This window comes from Dipteris shenzhenensis, chromosome 27, assembly GCF_047967505.1.
Source record: "Dipteris shenzhenensis isolate YYH24624 ecotype China chromosome 27, Dip_SZ_1.0, whole genome shotgun sequence".
In the NCBI taxonomy this organism is placed as follows: domain Eukaryota; kingdom Viridiplantae; phylum Streptophyta; class Polypodiopsida; order Gleicheniales; family Dipteridaceae; genus Dipteris; species Dipteris shenzhenensis.
The window spans coordinates 33,931,751-33,959,595 of record NC_141622.1 but is presented as its reverse complement, the minus strand read 5'-3'; the positions used below and the strand labels follow the sequence as shown (position 1 = coordinate 33,959,595).

At 43.5% G+C, this 27,845-nt stretch overlaps 1 protein-coding gene across 1 annotated transcript in view; it reads right to left on the bottom strand.

The window, feature by feature from the left end:
- The window catches only part of LOC147884196 (putative methionine--tRNA ligase), an 85,052-nt gene that overhangs the window by 35,029 nt on the left and 22,178 nt on the right, over positions 1-27,845 (bottom strand). Inside the window, exons 7-15 of the mRNA XM_087398620.1 lie at positions 13,958-14,048; positions 13,594-13,700; positions 3,743-3,857; positions 3,118-3,236; positions 2,875-2,940; positions 2,634-2,762; positions 2,334-2,474; positions 2,125-2,242; positions 1,795-2,036 (exon numbers count right to left, since the gene is read on the bottom strand). Of these exons, the coding sequence (XP_087254746.1) occupies positions 1,795-2,036; positions 2,125-2,242; positions 2,334-2,474; positions 2,634-2,762; positions 2,875-2,940; positions 3,118-3,236; positions 3,743-3,857; positions 13,594-13,700; positions 13,958-14,048 (1,128 nt within the window). The remainder of the gene's footprint in view (positions 1-1,794; positions 2,037-2,124; positions 2,243-2,333; positions 2,475-2,633; positions 2,763-2,874; positions 2,941-3,117; positions 3,237-3,742; positions 3,858-13,593; positions 13,701-13,957; positions 14,049-27,845) is intronic.

Here is a 27,845-nt window from a genome sequence, read left to right as displayed (position 1 = left end):
AATTCACAGTTTGGAAGTGAGATTGCTCAAAAGCCCTTTGAATGCATGAAGAAAATCAGAGATTTGACCTCCAATTAAAAGATTGACCTTTGACCAAAAAAAATTGTAAGTCAAATTTGCACTTTCAAAGCATAGTAGTGCTCCACGAGATAGTCTGATGCATGTAGAGTGCTCCCATTTGACAGATTGCCGGTCAGGCAACAAAAGCCCCAAATTTGATGAAAGTCAAACTTGGTCAAAATCGACCAAATCTGTACCAAAAGTGATTGTACTTTTAGCAACAAGCTAAAGCATTTGTCACATGCATAATAGCATCAAAAGCCCCTTGAATTGACAGCACATTCCGTGCATTAACACAGTAAATGGCATCAACTGCTACTGCTCACAAGGCATCTGACTGCAAATCCATTGAGGTGCATCCAACAAGGCATACACTGCAAGTATCAAGTACAGATCTGTCCAATGCATACAATCAGTGCCACCACTGACATACAATCACTGGCTAAGTGATAGACCTGTCTCGACACTGTTTGCGGCATAAGCTAAGCCTCAGTGCGAGTGAAAGCCCTGCCCCAAGTAGAACACCTGTACGTGCAAATTTGCAGTACGAGGTACGAAAAAAAAAATGAAAGGGCAGAAACTGAAAGTACAATGTGAATTACAAAGTACCTGGCTCAAATGCCAATGGGAAAGAGGTGTTTTCCCGTGGAAAACAGATGAACAGTGAAGAAATTTTCCTCGATGGATGTTCCAGATTTCGAGAGAAAAGGGGAGAGAGGAGAGGGGGGGTCGACGAAGCCTTCTGTTGCTGCTTACTTGCAGTTTTGCAGCCTCGCCCGTCCGTACGGCTGTACGGACGACGTACGGCCGTACGGATGTGTCCGTACGGCGCCCGCGCCCTCGACCTTGCAGCCTGCGCGCTTGCACCCTTGCAGCCCTTGCAGCTGCGCCTTTGCAGCCCGCTCTCGCGCCTTGAAGCCCTTGCAGCTGCGCCTTTGCAGCCCGCTCTCGCGCCTTGAAGCCCTGGCCTGCAGCCCACGCCTTGCGCCCTTGCAGCCCGCCTTGCAGCCGCCTTGCAGCCTGCGCGCTGTAGCCCCGCCTTGCGCCGCGCCTTGCAGCTGCCTTGCAGCTTTGCAGCCTCGCCTTGCGCCGCCTGCGACCTGCAGCCCTGCCTTGCGCGATCCGTCCGTACGGAAGGGGTAGGCTAGGGAGAGATGGGAGTGGAGGCGGAGGGAGAGAGAGCCCGTTGGCTCTGATACCAGTTGAGAGATTGAGAGGGAGAGGGATTTGGAGTAGGGAGTGAAGGAGACACACTGCACACACAATAGTGGGGATAATCACAATGAGTGAGTGGTACCTCCCCAAGTACACACATATATATATTATGGATAAGGTAGTAACCCTTAAGTACATCTAAGTACAAATGTGTACTTAGTGTACTTAAGTGTCCTACACTAAAGTACAACATAAAGTACTATTTACATAGGGTGGCCAGTGCCTTTACCCCAACACGTCCTTGCTGAAGTGTGCAGTCAATTTCTCCTACAGTTGCAGTAGTCATGGATGCATGAGCTTCTTTCATTGCGAATTGGACTAAGTTAGACCATGGTCTATACACAGCCACAGTGCCTTCATGGCATTTGCACCCTCTCAGCCTCCTTTCATTTTCTTGGGGAAAAAGGGAAAAGTTTTACTATTACATTTTTTCTGAAGTTCTGATTTTTGGAAGAAATCTGGACATATTCGCATTTTTGGAGGGATCTGGACAAATGTAAAATAGGAAGGAAGGACTACCTTCATCCTTTCAAGTGGGATATATTTGACTAGACCACTGACAACAGTTCTAGGAGTTGGTTCGCCCACATCGATTTCCTCAACATATAGAGAATCTGCGTCTGGATGCTTCTGCACTTTTGTTATCACTCCCACACGGATATCAAGCCTTGATACATCTAGAGGTAAGTCTTTAGACGTCTTTGTAGCAACTTTCTTCCTTGATTCAACTGACCTTTTTCCTGCCTGTGCTCCATTAGCCCCTGAGAGTGGTACCAAGTCAATCATCAATAAACATGAGCCCATAATTTCAATTCAAGTTCTTCAGAACTCATGCATCCTTCAGCTCACCAGAAATGGCTGTCTCTTGCACTTTTTCTGAAAGGCCATCCACAACGGCTTCTCTCTCTGCACGATCAGCTTGGCTTCCAGCAAACTTCTTTCTGTACTGTTCCACGACCTCATCACTCTTCTCAACAGAAGATATATGTAAAGTAAGAACAGTGTCCAAGAATTGAATGCCAAAGAGTATGCCAAACTCGTGCCATACATACACCTACCAGTTCAAAGAACAAAGGCTCTGGCTTTCCAATCTTATGACCAGCAGGAACCAATCCCCATGGTTTCATGAGTTTTTCAAGGTCCCCAGTTTCTTCATTTAAAGAAATTGTTGATGAGGGCAGATTCAGCTGAGCAAGCACCTAATTAGAAACCAACAAAAGAAAAAAATTGAATGAGTCATAATGAGAGACGGTATTGCATTCAAAAACTTTACAAGAGTTCAGCATTTAAGCAGATGGAACGACCAAGTAGAAAAGCAAGAAATACACAAGGGATGCACAAGACTACGAAGAATGCACCTTTTGAGAGAAAGAAGGCATGAAAGGTTCCAAGAGAGTTGCAAGCAGAAGAACAAGACCACTAGCCGTACTTATTACTACATCACAACTTGCCGAATCCTCCTTGTAAAGTTTCCAGAACTTGCTGTCCTGTTGCAAGAAGTCAAAGGTACTTAATATAAGCAATGCGCACATTATGGACTTTTTTTAAAATGATGTATAAGAGACTTCGATGAGAAAATATCTCATAGTTCTGTAATACCTGCAAGTACAAATTGCCAAGACTGGAAATGTTCATTGCAATTTTGAGGGCCCTCTTTAGGGAGACCTATAAAAGCATATCCTAAGATATCAGATCTACTTTTTGACACATACAATTGCCACATGATGGATACATTCACAAAATACCACCCTGACAGGTAGAACTCAGTTTTGCAACTGACAACTTCCAAAATAAATTGGCATCAAATTTTCAGCACTCAAGGAGAGAGTAATTTGAGCTCACCTTTTCCATGGCTTCCAAGTATTGCTTAACATTATCCTCTACCTTTGACACCAAATCTATTGTTAGGATATGTGATTCTACAGATTTGGCTTCTGGAATTACTCCATCATACCCCTCACCTACAGAAAGAATAGAAGATAAGTGTCGAGGCATCAACATATAAGATCAGCCTAAAACACCACCTTTTCGTCACAGCATCTCTAAGACGTCAGTTGCTCAGACACTGGACAAAATTGGCAAGTCCAAAATCGATCTATTAATGAGTATATATGCAATGCACATAATCTTTGTTCAATTATGTTCAAGCCTTGAGAGTAATGAAGAAATCAAGGCGTCAGCTACTCTCATGACAAATCCAAATCAGCAAGACCAAAATCGATTTAAAAATGAATATACATGCACATCCGCATAAGTTTCTGTTTAGCTACAACAGGTATGCCTATGATTGAGCTCTACAGGTAATCAAGAAACCAAATGTATGACAGGAACACGATTCATAACCGAAAATTAGAGAAACAAACCATTTTCCAACTTAAAACGCAAACCAGATCTCAAATGCAGAGAGCAAGAAAATAAGATCAAAGCATGCTAAATATTCTCCAAACAATGCATCTCTGAGACTTACCTGCTGGCTTTGCAAGGAAAGATAACGACCTATGCACAAAGTTGCCTAGATTTTTCAAAAGCTCATTGTTCTGCTTGGCCTGAAGGTCAGACCAAGTGAACAATGTATCTGATACCTGCACAAAAAAACCAATTAGTGATTTCACGGTTAGCTATCACCTTCCAAACAATGCTAGCTACGTTCTGAAAACTATGTACAGTAGGCCATATATAATCATCTTGGTTTTGAGTATCTAGGCCTAAATCACAAGAAAGCTTCTTTTTAAGCAAACCAAACGGCATCCATTCCAGACATATGTTTGAGGGTTGCTATCACATATCTAAAACATGTACGCTACCCAGCCTTCTTGTACTAAAACATTCACGAAACTGAGAAAAAATACAACCATATATCAAACACAAAGCTTTAAGAATTTCCTACGAAACCATCACGGAAGGTGCAAATACTAGTAAGCTGCAGTGGCAGTCTTCCTTGACCCTATGCTATCTAATTGAGCTACGTTAGCTCCTCAACCTATAAGACAACAATCTCATCTGCACAAACTAGAGCTACCTGACTCCTATAATCGTGTGAAGACATCCATCATATAAATTGTTTTCATGCCATATTATGTCCCTAGCTAACCCCTGTTAACTAGTGACTATAGTCGAGGGAGACCCTCATGGGTGGAGTCAAGAGGTTAGCATGAGCAATCCTAACTAGAGTGATAAATCTGGACGGAGGCATAGAAGGGAAAAGGGCTTGTATGCTAAATATAGCTATGGATTGTGGCTATATATTGGCACAGGGGCTCATTGTTGGGGAGACTGATAAGTACTTGGATAGTGTCCTACTGCAAGCATGGCAAACCTAACGAGCTAGGTTGATGTAGATGGGGCTTGTATGATATTAGACACGGATCTATTGACCTAGGGTCGAGCATGTGTCTTTCCTTTGACCTCCAATACTTGGGGATGAGCTGATTGCTCTATGGTTGGGTAGTGAGTTCTATGATGCACTCTCTGTTTAGTTCCTAGAACACACTTCGATGAGGATGATCTTGGTAGCAGGCTCGACATAGGAATGGTCATAGTAGTATCAGAGCAGATCTTTGCCCAAGAATTGCAGTGGAGCGAAGACACCTTTGATCCATGAGTGCTTATGTTTTCTTAGTCATGGTTTGCTTCGACAACTATTTCTAGATTTCTTCTTCCTAGAGTGAGAAAATTCCGCTAAGGTGGAAAGAAAGGTGAGGACAAGAAAAAGCTATGGAAATAGCTTTTGAAAAGCTTTCAGACATGGAAAATTTTAGCTTTATGGAGAGTGAACAAGTTAAGAGAATCCTTAGAATTGAACCGACCTTGTTATATACCTGGATGATAATCCTTGGACTAGAAGACTTAATCCAGCAAGGTTAGGGGACCCTGGGATTAAGGGAAGCATGCTAATGTGGGTCTACAGGACATGGGCAATAGCAAAGGGCTAGTTGGCTATATAAGAGTGACTAAGGCTATTGTGAAGTCATTCAATGTGCACACACCACCAGATGGTCTAGTCTGGATTGAGAACCTAGACTCCTGCCATATACAAGGCAGATCACGAAAAGTTATGCCAAGGGTTCCTTTGGATCGGCTTCTAGTAGTATAGGCATGGGCTTGTGGGAGTCTAATCTCTAGCCCCACGCTTGGAGGTGGCTAGGAGGTTAGTCACTTGTTGATTGCAGCCGGCCTATGATAAAACAAGGGCGGCAAAAACACAACTTAGCAAGTATTATCCCACTGACAAAACACCCACAGAAAAACAATAATTCAAGGGAGCTAGAATGCTCCTGCTCAAACACAGTACACCAATTGGCCCCATATCAGATGACGGCCCTTGCGGTATTTCTTTATTATTTATTCCACTGAAAACAGATTACAACAAGTACTGAATCCTTCCTATAGGCATCTAGATAACAACATAACCTCTGCTTCCAGCAAACTCAGTCAATCATGCCAACACAGGCATCCAATACCCGAGCAACACCCTTCTGACAACCTGCCTCCAACTCTCACAGTAGAAATCGCCCAACAATCTCAATCCCGCGTAAAACCTTGGAAAGCAAGGCTAGCACTCAACCCTTAGCTGTTACGGTGCCTCTCGACTAACAACCAGTGGATTGCAATGCGCAGTAAGACTCAATAGCTAACCAATTGTGAGTAATCACACCACACAATCACTTGGAAAGCCGCCCCATCCTGGAATCATATACCTTTGTAAGACTAGAATATATCCAATCATACAAATTTAGATTTTTTGTTGTTCTAAAGTCCAAAATCTACACAAAAAATAAAAGAGAAAACGAAAGCGAAGAAAAAAGAGGTGACAAAAACTTTTTTGAAAAACAAAAGGAAGACATACTTAGCAAGCAAAGCAACACTTATGTCGTCATCAGTGCCCAAGCATAAGCTATAAGAAATCCTAGATTTACTATATTTAGAAAAGTGCTAAGGAGCACAAAGGAGACTGAAATAGCAAAGAACAAGGAATAATTGTATTGCTTGAATGTCTGTAGGGTATCTGTAGTGTGTCATATAATTTTATTGTTGGTGCTTCATTTAGATTGCGGAGAGAGATAGTAAATTGCTTTTTATATAACTGGGGGAGGCAAGGCTGTCAATGGCGAAAACTGGTTGCAAGCTGGATCGCGGCAGAAATGGCTGGCTTCCAAGGCTGCAGGCTGATTTGCGGCAGAAATGGCTGGCTGGCGCTGTTCTAACGCTGCAGGCTGGCAGGAAACCCGGGCCGTAAACTGGCGGGGCTAGGGGCTGGCAGCGAAATGGCGAGGGGGCTGGCAGCGAAATGGCGACGCAGGGGCTGGCAGCGAAATGGCGACGCAGGGGCTGGCAGCGAAATGGCGCAAGCAGGGGCTGGCAGCATGATGGCGGGCTGGCAGCGATATGGCGCAAGCAGGGCTGGCAGCGAGCAGGGGCTGCCTAAATTGGGTGGTTGCCCAAAAATTAAGGGGTGGGTTTATTTAACCCTTGGGTAGCTAGGGGAAACCTAAGGTTTGGGGCTGGGTTTTCCATTTTAACCCCTCTAGGTACCCTTTTTATAAGTGCTTGGTGCCTAAAAGGTGTGCCTATTCGAAGGGGTGTGACCCTTGGAATAGGTGCACCTTTTCATGAAAGGGTGTGTCCCTGTTTTTAAAAGGAGTGTCCCTACATGAATAGGTGTGTCCTTTTGTCCACGATGGGGTGTGTCCCTTGGGTGAGGAGTCGAGACTCTTCATCAAAAGGTGTGTCCGATGGTGGAAAAGGTGCGTCCCCTGGTTTTGGGACAGCCCAAGCACCTGAAAAGACACGATTTTTGTCGTGTCCATTCACATCAACTCATGATGTGTGGGAGATGGAGAGGCCATCGATGATTTTGGCAGGGTTGGCGCCAAAAATTTTTACGCTCATCCTCTCCATCTCTTCCATGCACAATGTGCACGGATATCCTTCTAGCGGAAAAGATGTATCAGATCGGCGCTAGAAGGTGGGGGGCATTTCCTACAGGCAGGAGCGAGATTTGCTCTGATACCACTGTAAGAAATCCTAGATTTACTATATTTAGAAAAGTGCTAAGGAGCAGAAAGGAGACTGAAATAGCAAAGAACAAGGAATAATTGTATTGCTTGAATGTCTGTAGGGTATCTGTAGTGTGTCATCCATACAATTGGGCCTCTCTTATATAGAGAGTGAAGAGTCACACATGAAAAGGTGTATACTCCAAAGTGTGTGTGCATGAAGAGGTGTGTACCCCTTGTGAAGGGTGTGACCCTTGATGAGAGGGTACATTACAATAGAAATGTCTCTTCAATAGAGTGTCTCTTGTGAAGGGCTGTGCCTCATAGGAAGTGTCCCGTCAAAAGGGCAAAGATTGTGCCTCATTGGAAGTGTCCCGTCGAAAGGGCATACCCTTCCACAAGTGTGACCATCCATAAGTCTAGAAATAGAGAAAGGAATACGTCACAGATCGTGACATAAGCAGCTATACTATGTTTCCAAAGACCCGCGGAGTCTCTTGGGCAAAAACAAGAAATAAAGAAGAAAGGAGAAGGTTACTAATGAAAAAATAAACAAGCAAATCAAGAGACAAAATCTTCCAAAAGACAGGAAAATCTCTTTCTCTCTCTCTCTCTCTCTCTCTCTCTCTCTCTCTCTCTTCCTTCAGCCTCCTTCCGGTACATGGGAACATATTTCCAAGGACTTCATTGTGGGATTACCACGAACTTATCAAGAACAAGATGGTCTCGGGTAATGGTGGATAGGTTGACAAAGATGGCAAGATTTTTACCTACAAAGGCAACCATAAAGGCTACTGAGCTGGCTTACAAGTTTGCTTAGCAATTGTTTAGATTATATGGATTGCCCCGTGACATAGTCATGACAAAGATCTGAAGTTTTCTGGATACTTTTGACAAGAGGTCTTTCGGAAATTGAGAACTACGGTTGAGTATGAGTTCCGGTAATCATCCCGACTCTCATGGGCTTGGAAGACATGGTTCAAGCATATGCCTCCAAGAGGCCATCTGATTGGAAATATATATATCCCACGGGTGGAATATGCCTATAATATTTTGCAAATACGGCTACTGGTTCCCATGTTCATCGGCCACGTCTCCTATGACAGTTGGATTGGAGGTATTTAGTTGGATGTAGCTAAGAATTTCTTGCTAGATAAGCAAGAGAAGTTAGTTACTTCACGAGAATCTACCAGGAGTGCTTAGGATAGAACATGATTTTATGCACCGATGAGTTTTCTAAGGAACTGCTAGTGTATTTGCCAATACAAAGAATTCAAAGACATTACGAACAGGTTGGTAGAGAAGATATCCCCTCGGTACCGTGGACCCTTCCTAACCCTGAAAAATATTAGTGAGGTTGCATACAAGTTAGGATTGCGTCCACATATAAAAGTTCGCCTCGTCTTTCATGTCATCAGACTAAAAGAAGTATTAGGGACTGTAGGCAATCTCATTTCGCCCCAAGAAGTTGTAGAAGTTGAGGATTTGACCTATATCCACATAAGCCTATAAGAGTTATTGATTTCACGGAAAAAGAACTTGGAAATAAGTTATTTCCCAAGCTCAAAGGTAAGTGGAAAGATAGGTTTGAGAAAGACTAAATTTGGGAGTCAATTGCTAGTTTGCAGAAGAACTTTCCCAATTTCATTTAAGAGTAAACGCTTGAAGAGGGAAAGAATGTGATGTACCTTGATGCTGATCCTTGGATCGTAGACTTAATCAAGCAGGGTTAGGGGGTCCTGAGATTAAGGGAAGCAGTCTAACATGGGTCTAAGGGACATGCATTAGCAAAGGGCTAGTTGGCTATATTTAGCCAAGGACACTTTTTATAAAGCGGGATGCTCTTCTATGTAAGTGTGGCCAAGGTTAGTGTTCGCACTCCACTAGATGGTCTAGTCTAGATCGAGTCTAGACTCCTGCCATCTATTAGTATACTTAATAAGCAAGGTTAGGGGGCCTTGGGATAAAGGGACGCAAGCTAACATGGGTCTAAAGGGACATATAATAGAAAAGGGCTAGTTGGCTATATTTATCCAAAGATGCTTTTTATAAAGCGGGATGCTCTTCTATATAAGAGTGGCCAAGGCTATTGTGAAGTCATTCAGTGTGCACACTCCCCTAGATGTTCCATTCTAGATTGAGTCTAAACCCTTGCCATCTACATGGCGGATCACGTGATGTTGCACTGAAGGTTCCTTGGGAACGGGTCGTGATGGTATGGGACACCAGAGCTATAGGCATGGGCTTGTGGAAGTCTTATCTCTAGCTTGTGGGCTCGGGGGTAGCTGGGAGGTGAGTCACCTGCAATTATCTTATCGTTTCAGCCTCGGAAGCCAAAGGGAAACCAAGTACAAAGGCCCTAAAAGGAAAGACCACAGTATTCCTCTGAACAGATTGAAACTTTCAAGAAAGAGGGTAAATGCTTTAGATGCGGCAAAGAGGGGCTTGTGGCTGCCTAGTGCCCAAAAAAGCCTTCAACTCCAAAGGGAAAAGAGGCAAAGAAGCCACGGGGACCGCACAAACCAATGGCCGGAGGAATTCCTAATATATTGGGTCATGTTTCAAGCCCAGAGGAACGAGAATTGCTGCTATCATGGGGCAAGATCTGAGACCAGCAAGCGCTGAAATTTATTTGATCCAAGGGCTACAGATAAATTTATATCAAAGGATTATCACTGAGGTTGGGAATAAAGACGAAGGAGTTGGGCAGGGCTCTGAATGTTGGCAGGGCTCTAGATGTTGACCAGATGTTCTATGGGAACCCTGTGCAAGTCACTCCCTTGATAGGGAAGCTCCATCTTCATGTACAGAATTATGTGGATCAGGAAGACTTCTTTATTTCTCCACTGAAACATCATGATGTAGTCTTGGGTATGCCTAGGTTCCATCGCAAGGCAGTGAAGTTGACTCTTCCTGAGAGAGTATTGGAGTTTGTACATAGGGGCAAAGTACAACGTGTGGTTGCTAGGAATAGAGGGGAAACTATTCCCATTGTATCAAATAGTTCTGCTGGAAAAGAAATAAAGTCTGCAGTTTCAGGTTATATGGTTTTTGTAAAAGAGAGAGATGTTGAAATGCATGCTGAAATAAGTGAGGCAGATCAAAATAAATTTCAGCTTCTTGAAAATTTTAAAGATTGCCTTTCTGACGCTTTGCCAAGGGAGTTACCCCTTGAGAGACCCGAAGATCATGGCATAGAACTCATTCCTGGAAGTGAGCCACCAAATAGGCCCCCATACAAAGTTAGTGCAACTCAATGAGAGGAGATTATGGCTCAGGTGCAGCGCTTGTTGTCCAAGGGGCTGATTCAGCCCAATTCTTCTCCTTTTTGCTCCCCTGTACTACTGGTACAAAAGAAAGATGGTTCATTTCGTATGTGCGTCGATTATCGCGCTCTAAATAAAATGACCATCAAGAATAGATTCCCTATTCTCTCTCTCCTCCCCCCCCCCCTCTCTCTCTCTCTCTCTCTCTCGTGGGCATCTCTCATACGCGCTCTCCCTACCTACCTCTCTCTCTCTCTCTCTCTCTCTCTCTCTCTCTCTCTCTCTCTCTCGTACGTCTCTCATGCGCGCTCTCCCTACCTCTCTCTCTCTCTCTCTCTCTCTCTCTCTCTCTCTCTCACATCCGGGTCCATGACATCCCTTCTATGCTCTCAGCACGTCCTACCGGGGTCACCGTCGCTCTCGTTCTTCAACATAGGGCCTCCCGCCGCCCCCGACGACCGAGCTCGACTAGGCAACGTGACGTCAGAGGCCAATCATCCATCGCAGGGTTTTTTCGACCTCCCATTTGACAGGCCCTCTATGATTGGCCTCTGACGATCACCACAGGCATATATATATATTTGTATCTCCCCCCTTCTGCTCCATTTTTTTGTGCCATTTTTTGTATCATCTGGAGATAGATACACATTTTTTGCACCAGGACTAGACACACCGTCCTTCATAACTTTTTTGAAGAAACGGTTGGCCGGACCGTTTTGAGACCGCCACCGTTATGCTCATTGTACTAGTTATCTTTAGTCTCATAGACCTTCACGGTCTCCCGAAGACTTTAATAAAATTTCTTTCTTTCTTTCTCTCTCTCGCTCGCTCTCCTCTCCTCTCCTCTCCTCTCCTCTCTCTCTCTCTCTCTCTCTCTCTCTCTCTCTCTCTCTTCCCTCTCTCTCCCTCCCCCCCCCCTCTGTCTCTCTCTCTCTCTCTCTCTCTCTCTCTCTCTCTCTCTCTCATGCGCGCTCGTGCTAACTCAGCTATGCTCTCTCTCACGTCTCTCTCTCTCTCTCTCTCTCTCTCTCTCTCTCTCTCTTGTACTTCTCTCATGCGCGTTCCACACTACTTTTGGGTTATATGAGTATCTGATGATGCCTTTTGTATTGACTAATGCCCCAGCTACTTTCAATAGAATGATGGATCGTATCTTCCGACCCTACAGACAGTTCACTGGTACCTTCTTCGATGACATTATTGTCTTTTCTACGTCCAAAGAAGAGCACAAGGAACACCTTGCTACAGTATTTCAAGAGCTGAGAAATCACTAGCTCTATGCAAACAGCAAGAAAAGTAATTTCTTCCTAAGAGAGATCCATTACTTGGGGCATATAATATCCAAAGATGGGATACGGATGGATCCAGCAAAGATCCAAGCCATTCAGGAATGGCCAGAGCTGAAAACAATGCATGAAGTCCGTAGTTTCCTAGGCCTTTGTTCTTACTACAGAAGATTTATCAGGCATTTTGCGGACATAGCAATTCATGCCATCCATACATGGAAGCATTATCTTTTAGGTGTAGATTTTACAATTAAAACAGATCACCAAAGTCTGAGATACTTTTTGACTCAGACAAAACTCTCCAAGAAGCACATGCAAACATGCTGTCAATGTATCATTTTCAGATTGTCAATACTCCGGGAGTTAGAAACAGATTGGTAGATGCCTTGTCTCGAAAAGCCCAGGTGAACAACGTGACTATTGCTTATCATCGACACCTCCCTATGCTGGACATAGAGGAATTACAACAGCAACTCAAGCCCTAGAGAGGTATTTCTTTTGGCTAGGGATGCAGAAAGATATACATCAGTTTGTCACAGAATGCCTTACCTAAGCACCTGGCCTACTTATGTCTCTTTTCGTGCCTCAGGCACCGTGGGAAAGTATTGCAATGGACTTCTTTTTTTTTTTTTTGATCTTCATTTATTTAATTATGTTCAAAGAGTTATTTTCATTTGGTCAAAGTCTTGACTCCGGTCAAAGATACTTAACCTCGGTTAGGAAGATATGGATGGTTAACCACAGTTAACCAAGCAATTAAAGTGCTTACTTCGATCAGAGAGTGTTGACTTCAGTCAACGAGACTTGGCTCACGCCAAGAGGGTTAACTTCGTTTAACCAAGGTGCGCGAACTTCGGTTGGAGAGACTTGGCCATAATTAAGGCGCTTTGACAAATGGTCATACCCCTTAATTACGACCAAGAGGGTTGACCTCAGTCGACCAAAAACTGCCCCCTATGTTTTGTTCACATGTTTGCTTGGTGGGGACGCCCACAGTAAATAGGACTAGCCTACTAATTATTATTTGCATGCAAAGCGCTGACCATTAATGGGTGCCATGGCTGTGCGCTTTAGTTAATGGTTGCAGGTACTAGGAAGGATTGAAGAATCATGTAATTTGGAGCTAGGGAGATCACTCGTGTGACCAAGTGCTTCAAAGACTCCAGAGTTGTCCCTAGTGGCATGTAATTAGGAAAGTAGTCTAGAATTTGACACTGGGCGTGTTGCCAAATGAATGAGCTTGAAGCTCTTTGTAAAACTACTCACGTTTTCAATTCTTGTAACAACAGCTCTACGCTGAACTCTGTATTTCAAGTAATAAAAACCTTCAGGGGGGTCCCAGGCCAACAAGTTGTCCTGAGCCCTAGTGTGCTATGAGAGAAAGAAAGAAAGAAAGAAATTCTATTAACGTCTATTGGAGACCAAAAGGTTTATGGGACAGCAAGAAACCCTCTAGTACATCTGCTTTAGGGAGGGCACATAGCAGCTCCCAAGAGAGAGAGAGAGAGAGAGCTGTTTGCTGTTAATTGATGATTTCAATCAGAGATAGAGAGAGCTGTTCGTAGTGATGACGGTTTCACAGTATCTTATCATGTAAGGCCTGAGAGCTCTCAACTATATACATATATTATGACTTCATATTTGATCCTGCTATGCCTCTAGTCTTTGTTGAGGCTGATTATCAGTCTTCACTTGGCTTCCATTTCCAAAAATAGTGACAATCTTAGGCTTGCTGTAAAAGGACATAAAACATTTGATCTGCTGAAGTACCTCAGGGCGATTCGTCAACAGATAATACCGCCAAACTTCAACTGGAATAATCGTGGTTTTTGCATCATTTCCAAATATTCCCACACCTTTCGTTTTGGAGAACTTTCCTGTACAACAATAAGGAAGAGCTTCAAAATACCTGGCTAGGAAGAAAACACTCTGCTTAAACAGGGAAAATAATGAATAATTATGGGTTTGACCTTATCAAAATTTATTATACAAAAACAACCTCCGAGACACAATTCCCTCAACAAACAAGCAGTATGCAAATGAGTTTTCGCATATCTGTAAAGCACAATAGGTCCACCTATCTCTAAAACACACTAGGTGCACACATAAAGGCACAAATGATGTCGAGATAAACCTGATTCATAGTTCAAATACTCAGTGACACTTATAGTTCTCATCAACATCCATGGGTCACCTGTGCCAATCAGCGTGCATGGGAAGATGACCTAATCAAACACATGAAGAAAATATCACAACAAAATAAGACTGAATGAAAAATCAGCATGAAATTTCGCAATAAGAGACAAAGCCATACGTTCTCTAGTTATCTGCTAATTTCAACCATGAACACATTACCTATGGACATCTTCATTTAGGTTTAGGTATTTTATCACCCCACTCTCCTCCAACTGTTGGGAAAAACGTTATTAAGCACCTTCAACTGAAGTAAAATACCAGCCACAGCTGCCATCGTGTGATCCAAGGCCCTAGATTTCAATGGCTCATCATAAGGCTTCCATAGGGTTGAATCCCACATGCCATGCAATGTTAGAGCCAGTGGCCATTTTGTACTTTCTCACAATATTGAGCTTATATTAAAATGGAAATATCTCGACATTGTTATCACATTAATGAGTTGTATACAGAACGGGAAAGCTTATTCAGACAGATTTTAGCTCATATCCAGATTGCTGCCATGTCAGTGTGACACATCAGAATGCTGAGTCAACAAAAATATCTGATGACACGGCAGAATAAGTTGCAGATATTTTAGAACAGATATATTTGTTTGACACATTACCAAATCAGCTGCTTGTAGAATTCCATAGAAGATTTTTTGTTATCTAGATACCGCTAGACATAATCTTAGTCAAGCTTGTAATGTGAGTTGCCATGTAGTGAGACTTCATGAAACTCATAGTTAAGTGAATCACGGATGACCTAAGCTATGATGTCCATGTAAAACAAGTGGTAACAATGCATCCAAGAATCTCAGTTGCAAGGTGTACTAGTGTGTAAAACCTTTTGCATCCTTCATTATCTCATGAGAATCTTCTTCTTGTGAGTCTACATCCCAATTCCTAATTGTATGTGTTCAGGTGATCTTGCATGCTAATAGTGTTAGCAGATAGCCTAGCTTCTCTTTCATAGCTCATAATCTAGTTGATAGGCTCAAGACGAAGCTTTTCATATGGCTTTTCATGTGGTATGAGAGCAAGCATTGAGATCAACATTGCTTTGGCTGAGTTTGTCAGAATGGAAGAATCAAGCTAGATCTAATGGCACACTAGGATCATGAAGTTCACATGCAAGAACTTCCATCCCTCAAACTTAACAATCCAAATGCACATATGATGGAGAGGTCAAAAATGCACATATGATGGAGAGGTTGATCTAGAGCACCATTACTGGAGAGAAGAGGCCTACGGCTAGTGTATTAAAGATGGAGAAATGGGACAAGAAGAACCAAAGAGCTCTTGCAATCTTTTGTCTTCCCTCGATGAAGGTGGTTGAATACAACAACATTTGGATCCCCATAGAGAGGCTGGATCTAGTGACTAAAGAGGCTAGGGTTTGCTGCACATGGATGAACTTGGCTATGGCTGACGGATGAGAACTGCTCCCTAACAAGAACTGGGAAAGGAGAACTGCAGGCACTGGTTGGGAGGGCTGATGGCTGCTGAGGTTCCTCAGTGAGTTGCTGAACTAAGGCAATCAAAGCATGTGCCTGTGCATCTCTCCCATCCCTGCGGCAGCAATGGTGGATGATCCAGATGTAGCAAGGGTAAATGCACAAATCTGCCCACAAAGGCTGACTGCAAATGCTGGCCTGCAAAACTCCAGCCAAGAAAACTCTATCCAACAAAACTCTGTCCAACCACTAATTCAAGGGCATATGTCTACACAATTGATTGACCTGCACTGTGGGTACCTAAAAAGAGAATTCCAAAGGCACAACAGCCAACTGCGAGAAGAAATAGAGCAAAAGCCCCAAATTTCCAAGGAGCAAATGTGCTAAATTGAGGGAAAATCCAACGAAGCTTACAAGGTCAACTGAGTTGACTGAACTTCAAGATGTGAGCTGCAAACTGCGAAAGAACACTAGAAACCAAAGCTGAGCAGAACTGTCAAGCCATACAAACCAGTCACTGTCAACAATCCAAAAAGTTGTCAAAAAAATGTACGGCCAGCCAGTTGGGAGCTCTATGGACGACGAACTGTCAAAAACCTGTTGGAAATCAGAGATCTGGGGTGAGAAGTCCTACAATTGCATGTGTAAAGTGTACTACAGCCACTTGAGTGAGTTTGCCCTTTGGGACTGTTGTAGGGCCACTTGACCTTTCAACCTAGATTTGATTCCTGTCACATCACCCATGAGGTCATCCAGCAACATATGTGTGATGCATGTGTATCAGATGTCTACCTCAGCCTATAAATGACGCTTTGTACTTGCTGGATTTTGATCAATCACATCATCCTTTGCCTCTCTCTCCAGCCCACTATGTGATTGCTTCTCTCCATCTCCCTCTCACCATGCAATCTAACATGGTACCAGAGCAGATGGATCCTCCTTAGCTCCCATCCTCTTCATGTGTAGCAGTCACGCCATTTTGCCTTGCTGCCTTCTGGCCGCTATTTTATGTACTATCTCCACACGATGAGCTGCCAGAAGTGTTGCCACAGAGGCTGCTCTTCTTAGTAGCACGTGTACTTTGCTGAGGGGATTGCAGCTATAGTTTTGCAGCTTACAATAGCAACAAACATTGCTGCATGCATTTGTGTTCTGCCATATCAAGCAGTTGTCCACAAAGATTAGCAGCCATGCTGTGTCCTGATTTATGTTCATAATATCCTCAGCAGCAGCTCTTGCTCCAGCTCTACAAGCCGCTAGAAGTGATGGAAGCAGTGCGACAGAAGCTGCAGATCTGCTTGTTGATTACTCAGCCTCATTTTGCTCAGCCTTGTTGCATCCAGTTGATGGTTCTTCATTGATTGAGTGTATACACTTGTTATTGAATGCCCAACAAACTCATCGCCATCTGAAGGCAGAATTGGGTTTTTGCTCCCACCAGATCCTTTCAAAAATCAATGAGGGGGAATGTGCCTTTATCCACGACTTATACTGATTCAAGTTAACTGGCAACAAGGAGCATACGAGCTTTAGTGTAGTCATCTTCAGACTTCGCAGAAGGTTTGAGGTTGTTCTCAGAGAAAGAAATATTGGGTAGAAGGCTGAAAATTCTGCCAACATCTTATTCTTTTCTTTCTTAACATGGCTGCACTAAAGCTGGGCAACTCGCTCGTGATTTGTATCTAAGAACTGAAGGAATACACTGCAGCATTTCTAACACGCCATTTCCTGTGCGAAAATGAAGCTGCACCGACTTACTCAATCAAGGAACTAGGTTGGGTAGGCCGCCTTTAGACTAGAGCAGAACACTAATTATGCCATCAACAAAGCACAAACACGAAAATAGAATAGACAATAACATATCACAAAAAGAATAGACAATAACACGAAAAAAGAATATACAATAACATATCACACAAAAAATAGGCGATTATGGATCTTTAAATGGCTTTTTGAGTAGTACAATGCACTGAGAGACAGTCACAAGTTAAATCTGCTTATCATCACATCCCTTGTTTGTCCTTGGTGTTCATTGATTGATCGCTGCCTATATTTCAGTCTTCGGCATTAATTCATTCGTTCCATATGCTTTAGAGTGCCATTTTTCATCTAAAGCATGGAACTACTAACTTGAAATTGCACTTGAACTCTACCATTTAAAGTTTTTTTTTAAAGGAAAAAAAGAATGAGTAAAAATATAGACATGTGACATGACACAGTCCATTAGGACCCAATCCTCCCTGCAAATGTCAGGGGTGGTGTTTTATTACTGACTTGGTAATTTGCAAAGATTTGTGCCTTTTGGAAATCGAAGCCTAACAAATAGATAAATAAGTCTATACGCTCATAAGAGGTCATAATTCATCCTTTTCATCCTCGGTTGCAACCTATATAATATTGTGACAGGTACTATAATCGTATGAATTGGCATCCTTCAATCTTGCATCCATAATTCATCCTTGGTTACAACCTATATAATATTGTGACAGGGACTACAACCATAAGAATTGCCATCCTTCAATCTTGCATCCAACTTGGCAATGTTTGTTGCTGATTTTGAATCTTCCCTTGTAAACAAGAACATGCATCAAAAGATAGAAATGTTGTAAGAAATTGGATTGAAGCAAGTATGTCTAGGGGAAGGAAATCAAATAAAAATATTTTTATGATAATATGTAATATAATTATTATAACCACAATCCATAGTTGCAATGAAACACGTTTTTTAGCGTTGCCAAACGTTTGGAAATAAAAAATGCATTTTTTTCATTGTGGTTTTTGGGGCAAAAGGCATATTTCGGCCCTATTTACATCAAAACAGTCGAAGCAGGTGTCGCCATCATGCGTTGCTGGAAACCCCTTGTCCGTACGTCCATACTCCACCCGTACGTTCTGTGCAGCCCTCAATCCCATCGTCCGTACATCCATACTCCCCGTATGTCCGTACAGCTGTACGTCCAATGCATGCAACCCGCCTTGGCCTCTCATTCTCATGAGTCGTGACTTGTCAAGTGTTGTTATTCATGCTTTGCAGGTTGCTTATGGTAGCAGCTAATCTATTTCAGGGCTCATTGACTGAAGCCAAAAACAGCCCCCACGTTCACCGTATGGGCAACTGCACGACCATTTGTCAAGGTCTTGGTTGTGCTAGCCGAGAGCTCTCTCTCTCTCCCTCCCTCTCTCTCTCTCTCTCTCTCCCTCCCTTGTGCAATGGGCAGACAATGTGATGCAACTTGGAGCCACGTGACTGTTGTGGGCTCCTATGGCACTTCAGGGATAAAGCACATGGTTTGCAACTACTGCTGGCTGGAATTTGGTGGAGGTGTGCAACGTATCAAGGCACATTTGGGAGGCACAAAAGAAAAGGGAGTTGAAGTTTGCAAGCAAGTGCCATCAAAAGTGGCACATAGCTTTGAACTTCAAGCTGCAGCCCATGCCAATGAAGCTCAAGAGAGCAGAGAAGAAATTGAAGTTACAGGTCAGAAGAGGGCAAGGCAGAAGCATGGAAGCTCCTCTTTTCAGGGTACTGTTCAGGGTACTGATGCACAGCGAGCACATCTTGTAGGAGGAAAAATGGGACAGCTGAACATTAAGAAGTCAATGAGAGGTGCCTACAAGAAGCAAGCTCGTCAGGAGATACAGATGACATTTTATCAATGCAATTTGCCTTTTCATGTTGCCAAAACTCCACAATGGAGGCGCATGGTGAGAGCCATCTCTCGCATTGGTGAGGTGTGGGAGGGTCCTACGTGCGAGGCCTTGCGCACTAAGGAATTGAAGGAGGAGGTAGATCTTGTGCATGCAGAATTGCAGCCCATAAAGGAGGCTTGGGCAAAGTATGGTTGCAGCATCCAATCTGATGGGTGGAGTGATGTGAGGAAGAGACATGTTATTAACATTTTGGTGTCATGCCGCAAGGGTACTACTTTCTTGCGTGCTGTTGATGCTTCAGGGACAAGTGTCAGTATCACGGGGGAGTCTATCTTCCGTCACATAAAGCAGGCAATCTTGGATGTTGGCGAGAATAATGTGATACAAGTAATAACAGATAATGGAAGTATTTGTGTGTCAATGGGCAGAATGATTGAGGAGTTCCCACATATCGTATGGAGCCCATGTGCAGCCCATTGCTTGGATTTGCTGATTGAGGATGTGGGTAAGTTGGATTGGGTGTCAGGGCTTATGGACACAGCTTGGTCCAATTTGTCACAAAGAAGCTAAGGTGTTGGCTATGTCTAGAGCTAACAGTGACCTTGAGTTATTGAAGCCTCCACAAACACGCTTTGCCTATATGTGCATTGTATTAGAGAGGCTGATTAGAGTGCATGATGGCTTGCTTCGCAATGTTGTATCTAGAGAGTGGATGGCTTGGGAGGATCATGATAAACCCAAGGCTCTTGCATTTACACGCATATTGATGGGATAGAGCTTTTGGGATGATGCTGCTGCACTTGTGGTTGCTTTGAAGCTGATTTTTTGTGTCCTTCGATTGACAGATCGAGAGGGCTCAACTTTGGGCTTGTTGTATGAATTCATGGATAGAATTGGGAGAAGCATCAACAACAACAGGACATTATCCCCTGAAAGGTAAGTGTGGAATGTCTTCTCTCTTAGGCTCCAACCTTCAGCTGCAAACTTTATTTTCTGCCCTATGATATAACTTTTCAGGCCTTAGAACTCAGAATTCAGATTCTAGAATCATAGAATGATTCATGACCATTTGGGTTTGTCAAATCTGAATACTTCAGGATTGAGCAGACTAGAGACATTTGGGAGAGCAGGTGGAATTGGTTTCACAAACCAATACATGCAGTTGCCAATGTATTGCATCCATTGTGGAGGTCTGAGGAGCAATACATTGATGAGGAGCTGAAATCAGGTTTTAATGCCTACATAGATCTTATTTCTAAGGGAAACACTAAACTTGTCAGGAAACTAGAGGATGAGTTGTTCATGTTTCGCAACTCTAGCTTGATGTTTGAGAGAGCCACTGCGAGGGTTCAAGACACACAGCTTCATCATGTGTCTTGGTGGGAGAAGCATGGAGGATCGACTCCTACTTTGAGGCGAATTGCTGTGAGGGTTCTTTCACAAGATTGCACTGCTACAGCTTGTGAGAGAGATTGGAGTACGTGGGCATTGTTTCATACCAAAAAGAGAAACCGCCTTTCCTCGGCTCAATTGGAAAGGCTTGTTTTTGCTAATAGCAACTTGCGTCTCTTGAGCAAGTTTAAAGGCTTGAAAGAGCCAATGCAGGTATGTAGTATGCTGCATGCAATTTGTAATATTCTGAATTTTGTATTTTCAGCAATGAGTAATCAGTCTTGAGTTCACTTTTCATCAAAAATCACCTCCAGATGCTCGCATTTGTAGGTTGATCCTGATATGGTGGACATAGACAAGGCCCCCACTATACCTGACATTCCACAGGAGGAGCTGGACATCTATGCCCAGTTGTACGAGAAGATATTGCAGAATGGCCCGCACACAAGAGCACACAGCAGGGTACAGCCTGGGGCTGCAACTTCAGAAGGTGGGGTTGGAGGGAGTGGGGCTGCAGCTCCTAATGGCAGTGATGAGGATGGTTCCAGCGAAAGCGAGGCTTCATCGGAGGACGAGGTGGATGACGAGGAGGCTGTTGAAGACATTGCTACTGACACATACCTAGAATCTACACTTAGTGCTAGCAGCTACATAGACTAGACAATGGGCATAGATTTAGATCATAGAATGTTCAATGTAGATGTAGCTTAAGTGTAGCCTCTAGAGTCTAGTGAGTAGCAAGTTGAAACTCTGAAGTTCTGTAACTATTGTGGTCATTTTATCAATGCTTGAACTTGGTATTTCAAACTTAAAACTTTAATAAGTCATGACCCATGACTCATGGCTTTAGCCTTGAGCTACGGGCATTGGAGTTTGGCTTGTTTTCAAACTTTTATGTAAGTTGTTTTGACTCAAACTTGAATTATGTTTTACTAAATTGCTTTTAGGCTTTCAACTCCTATATTGTCATGTGTATATATATGTAAGTAGGAATCAGGGTAGTATCTTGTTACATGTATGATGTTACACATTGTTGCCAACTTGCTTTCCAGTTCATAATTGTTGCTTTTCAAATTCCTGGGCTCACGTTTGAGTGTATGAACATATTAGATTGCTGAAATGTTTTCCTCTATGTTCCTCAGTGTTTTGGGTGCCATTAGTGCATGAAATCATGCATTTTAGGTCCCAGGAATGTGTACTTATATAGTAGGCATATATTTTTTGGTAAAATATGCCCCTGGGGAAATTTTCGAGTGGAAACACGTTTGGAAAATTTTCCAAACGTTTGCAAATGTTTCCAAACGTGGCATTTCCAAACGTCTGGCAACTATGAACCACACATAGTGCGAGCGGGGAGGCAGCGTGCTTCCTTTCCCAAAGAATTATAATCTGAGGGAACGGACCCTTCCCCGTGCATCAAGATTGAGAACATTGAGGATACTAGCATCGAGTAGCATCGCGAATAGTCTCATGAATGGATAAGATACTTGGCATATTACATGAATATCAATACGTATTCATATTGCAAGTCGAGAAATGATCAATCTCTTGCATCTATCAATCACGTAGACCTCTTTTACTTTCTGCAAACATGGAAAAATACATTTAAATAGAAGTCATATCAAGGGAAGGGCATCGCGTTTGAGAACGTCGTGTATATTAGAGTCTCGAAGAATTTGAACAAGCAAACATACAGCTATGTCTTTGAACAAACTCCAATTGTGTATATGATAAGTATTATGCCATACTCTTTAGTGTGAATCTTGGAAGAAGTGACTTACCTTGCTCTTGATCAAAGAAGGTATCATCAAGATATCCGATCAATCCCATTAGCTTAAAGGAAGGAAATCGGAAGTGATATCGCCTTGCATAACTCTCCAAGCTACACATGCAGACTTGGGTGCCTTTTACTCACCACCTTGCTTATCACAATCCGGCATTGTCCATCCTTTTTCCTTTGAAGAATAAAATTGGCCCTCCAATGGAAACACACTATACATATTGATTTCTACAACATGCTTCACATAACAACCAAACCCCGAACTATATACAAGGCATATCCATACTGTGGTCTGCCCACAACCTCATGCAAACATCAGTACACCAATCTCAACCTCCTCAAAATAGACTCAATCAACCATAGGAACCTCATCCCACCATCTCTTTATTATTTGCCAAGTCAACTCTTTTCATTGCCTCACCATCTAATGGTGAAATAGTGTCCTCCTCAACCGGCTGCCTCGCTACTGGCACAATCCGTTGCTATGCAACCCGGGAGCCACTGCCTCCTTCTACAGCTAGCTCTCTATTCATCTTTTGCTTTGCAATCCTGCTTCATCTGTTGGCTATCATGGCCATAGTTCCCATGAGTTTCACAAACGGGGAAATGGAAACGGGCGGGAAACGGTGTTTCGGGGTATCGACCACCACAAGAAATGGTGGAAACAGAGTTTCAATTTTTAAGGTTAATAAGGTATATCATACATATATAATTATTATTAATACATCTTTCATACATATATCATTATTAATACATATGTCATACATATATCATTATTACATGTCATACATATGTCATGCAAGGAGGAGAGGAGAGGAGAGGAGAGGAGAGAAGAGCAAGGAGGAGAGGCTTGAGAGGAGAGCAAGGAGGAGGGGCAGCAGGCTGAGAGGGGGCCTGTAGGATGAGAGGAGAGCAAGGAGGAGAGGCCAGAGAGGGCTGTAGGGTGAGAGGGCTCAAAGGGCTGCGAGGAGAGCGAGGAGGAGAGACGGTGGACGCTGGAGCAGAGCTGCGCAAAGAAACGGCACAAGGAAGGGGTCACAAGGTTTGGGGCAAAATTTGCCCTACCCAAAACACCGTTTTGGGTTTCGGAAACGGAGCCGAAACGGCGAACCGTTTCGGGTGCCCGGTACTATGATCATGGTACTGTTGACTTTGTATATATTAACTTCAAATCAACGAGCCTTGTATGAGATCTCGCAATCCTGGTTTACGAAACAACCAAGGAACACAATAGACCTACAACACAACAACATCTCACTAATAATCACCCCGATGTGAACCGGAGGCTTCTCTGCTGCTACACCGAGCAACACACGCCGATGTGAATCGTTAGCTTGACATCTACCCCACAACAACCTCGAGCCAGTAGATGGCCATCAAAAATTTACAGTGTATCGAGGAGATGGGCGATGACAAAAATAAGAAAAGAAACCGCCAGATGGCCATGCTATCGAGCAAGCAGTTCAAGAGGAGAGGGCTGTCATGAGACAGCAAAAAGCAGTCCCTCATTGGCTTTTGGATACCTCAGGGACAGCAAGCAGGCTGAGCCTTGGTGTGCAGCCAATAGAGGTGCACATAAACACATGCAAGGCAGTTTTTTACCTATAGCTTTGATTGCCATTGCCTATAATGAAGAGCTACTATGTCATAAGGATGCTTTTGACAGCAGAGAATGCATGGATGCTATGAAAGTTGAACTTGAGTCCATTCATGCAAATGGCACTTGGGAGTTGTGTGACTTGCCTACAAGCAAGCGTGCTATAGGCACAACATGGTTTTACAAGGTCGAACAAAAAGCTGATGGCAGTGTTGACCGCTTCAAAGCTCGTCTTGTTGCAAAGGGTTATGCACAGCAATATCGCATTGATTTTAAAGAGACCTTTTCTCCCACCTCACACATCACGACCATACGGTGCATCATTGCTCTTGCATCCCATAGACATTGGGGGGACATTAAAACCACCTTCCTTCATGGTGATTTACAGGAAGAGGTGTATGTCACTCAGCCTCGTAGCTTTGAAAAAAAAGGTTCTGAAAATCAAGTCTGCTGGCTCAAAAAAACCCTTTATGGTGTTATTGCACGACAGTTTCCCACAGTGGCAACTCTTTCATGCTTAGATCTTCATGCATTTCATGGTTCAGGAAGAAGCAGCCTATAGTTGCTACTTCCGATTGTGAAGCTGAATACAAGGCACCTTCACAGCTATAATAGAGAGTGTCTGGCTCCGTAAGCTACTCGATATTGACATCGGCCAGCTAGCTTTTACTACCATCTACACTGACAACCACACTGCTTTGGCTATTGCAAGAAACCAAGTGTTTCATGCGTGCACAAAGCACATTGACTTTCATTATCATTATGTTCAAGAGCGACTGTCACCCAGGCATACAGTTGTCCTATGTTCCCACGGAGGACAACATAGCAAATCTCTTCACGACGGCTCTACCACGGCCAAGTTTGAGGCTTTTCAACATACTTTACACTTGGCACCATTTGTTACGTGATGTTGATCTCCCTATACTGTCATAGGTTTTGCTATATCCATCTTGGAGGAATATGTGCAACCATGATATAGTTTCCAGGTATACCTGAGATTTAGCCAGGATACTTCAGTCATACCATGGAGGGCAGTTTGTTAGCACTTAGCCCTGGTATGGCCTTGTAGGCTAGTCTTAGGACTCAGTCAACCCTTAGGTTGACTTCGTTGGTCAACCATATGGTTGACTTCATGGCCATATAGACCACCCCTTTGTACTTTCTCATTATCCATTTGCAAGTACTTCGTGTTTATTCAGCTTGTTGTCTGCTCCCTTGCATTTCACTTTCACTCCATTGCTCCCCGCACCCAACACTTTCTTTTTCCTGAATTCTTTCCAATCAGTTTCCTGCACTTTGACAAGCTAAGATACCATCATTGTATTCAGTACCAACTTTCCAAGCTAGAAAACTAAGATCAAGCTTCTTCTTATGCGAGAAGGAATCTGAAATGTAGCAAATGGTTAGGAAAAGAAACCAAAGTCAAATGACAAAAAAGATCCTTCACTGGAAGAACGAGAATGATAAGGCCTTGGCTATCAACGCCTAGGGCTTACTGACAACGTAATCTACCATGTGGATCTAGAAAGCTGAGAACTCTCCTACTACTCTTGCTCCATGCTGCCTCTATAGGCTTCAGTGGCTCTGTGACTGATGCCAAAATGAGGAAGTAGGGGGGGCTTTATATAGCCCTTCCACCAGACCTGCAAACCGACCAACAAGGGAGCCGGCCCCCTACATATTTCCTTGGATTGTGCAGCCTATGTGCCTCTTCTGCCCTATAAAAGGGCCTCCCCTTTGGGCTGCTGCTTTGCTGTGCACATGCAGCCTCCTAGACCTGCTCTAGAGGTGCTTCCTCCACACAGCCCTAGATCCACCGCAATCCCCCTATGATCCAATGGCCCTTTGTCCCCACAATCTCATAGTTGGGGTCATTGATCGCTAACATGATAGTCAACATACATTTACGAAGAACCATTCTTTTTTAAACATAGAGAATCGAATGGCAACCAAAAGAACGAAGGAAATAAGGGAGTTTAAACAAAATTATGAGTAAATGAGAAGAAAATAATAATAATAAACATAACTTAGCAAACAAAGCTCCATTTATGTTCTCATCAATACCCAAGCATAAGCTGCATCTGGATTTTGAAAGATTCCAGAATCTCTTGGATAAAAAGTGCTTATTGAACTTTGAAATCGCAACAAAAAAAACAAAACTTTGATAGCAAAAAGGAAGAAACAAAGCAAAAAATAAGAAAAAGAAATGAGAGAGAGAGAAAGAGAGCGAAAGAAAGAAAGTTTATTAAAGTCTTCGAAAGACCGATGGGTCTATGAGACTGTGAAAAATCCTGATACAAACAAGCTATGTGGGTGGAGCTACTAAACGAGCATCCACTCCAATGCAGAATGCAAGTGTTGAGTGCTACATAGTCATGTCAGAATGATGATCGTCTACACAACACTAACATCCTAATCATCAGAGCGTCAAGGGGGATGAGGTAGTGAGGGCATAAAGTCAGAGATGGAGTGTTGGCGGCTGCCCGTGGACGTGGTCCTATGTCATCTCCTGGTCGTAGCTCTGCATCTGACAAGGGCTACTGTAGCCCCTGTCGGTGGAGCCCCAACTCCAAGAATATCACCAAGTATAATATGTGCATCCACCCTATGTTTGAGCTGTCGTATCGCTGGCTCTATCACGATCATGACAGGGTCTCGTGGTATGGGAGTCTGCATGGTCTGGCTAGAAGAAATCAGTGATCGAGCTCTGAGAAGAGTCTATCAAGGAGGTCTACTCTTGTATCCGTGATCGAAGTAGACGCTCCCGGTGTCTGACTGCCTCATGAATGAAGGCGGCTAGGCATCTCTGGCCTGGAAAGGAGAGAAAGCAGGACAGTATGCCAGAACTGTCTTTGAAGAAGCAATAGAAGCGTCCTCGAATCTCATAGTATACTGGGCATCTGAAAACGAAATGCTCCTCCGACTGATCAGTGCCTTTTTCTAGGGTTTTGTCATTAATGAAATCTCCTGTGTGTCACATAATGTGCATAAGCGCCTCTCCCTGCCACTCTCAATGCGAAGAGACCCGAAACTGCCCAATAGATATCCTTAGTGAGTGGGGTACGTAGATCTGCATATATCTTAGTGGGTCAATAAAACACTCCGCTGTGATACATAGACAATGATCCCTATAGAAGCTGAGCTTCACTAGAAGCTCGCTTGGTCCCAACCAGAGAGAAAGAAAGAAAGAAAGAAATTTTATTAAAGTTTTTGGAAGACCGGTGGGTCTATGAGACTTGAAGAAAACCTGATATAAATCACAGCAAGGGTGGAGCTACTAAAACGAGCATCATCACCCGTGCTGAATCCTAAGTCTGATCATACATAATCAAATACATCTGGGTATGACAATGAAAAGAAAAATGTGCGGAGCAAAATCCTCTGTATGTCATGTTGCCCTAGCTGGTGCATAGCCGGTGATGGGACGCTGGCGTCTGTCAAGGGGTCCCATGTGTCTCGGTCTCCTGGAGGAGACTCGACGTAAGACCACAGCTACCGTGACTCCCGTGGGGCGTATCCCGAGTCTAAACAATGATGGGAGATCCCCCAGAGAGATCTGTGTATCCCCTCGATGTCTCATGTGTCGTGTTGCGATCGTCGGGTCAGGGTGTCTGTCACGTCTACGGCTAGACAATGGGCGATCAATGTCACTCGATGGGAAGAACTCTCTGATCCTACTCTGAGAGGTGTCTGATGGTGTGGCCAAGCCCCGTCGCCTGAGTAAGTACTCTCTATGTCGGACCCCTCATGAATGAATGCAGCGAGACTTCTCTGATCTGGGTAGGCGGGGAATCTGAAAAGGAGCCCGGAGCCGTCTCTGAAGAGACAGTAGTAGCGATCTCTAATCTCGTAGTACACTGGGCACCTGAAAATAAAATGCTCCTCCGACTCAACCTCCTGACAGTCGCACAATATGCATATGCGATGCTCCCTGAGGATCCCCTCTGCTCTGTCGCTCTCTATGCGGAGGC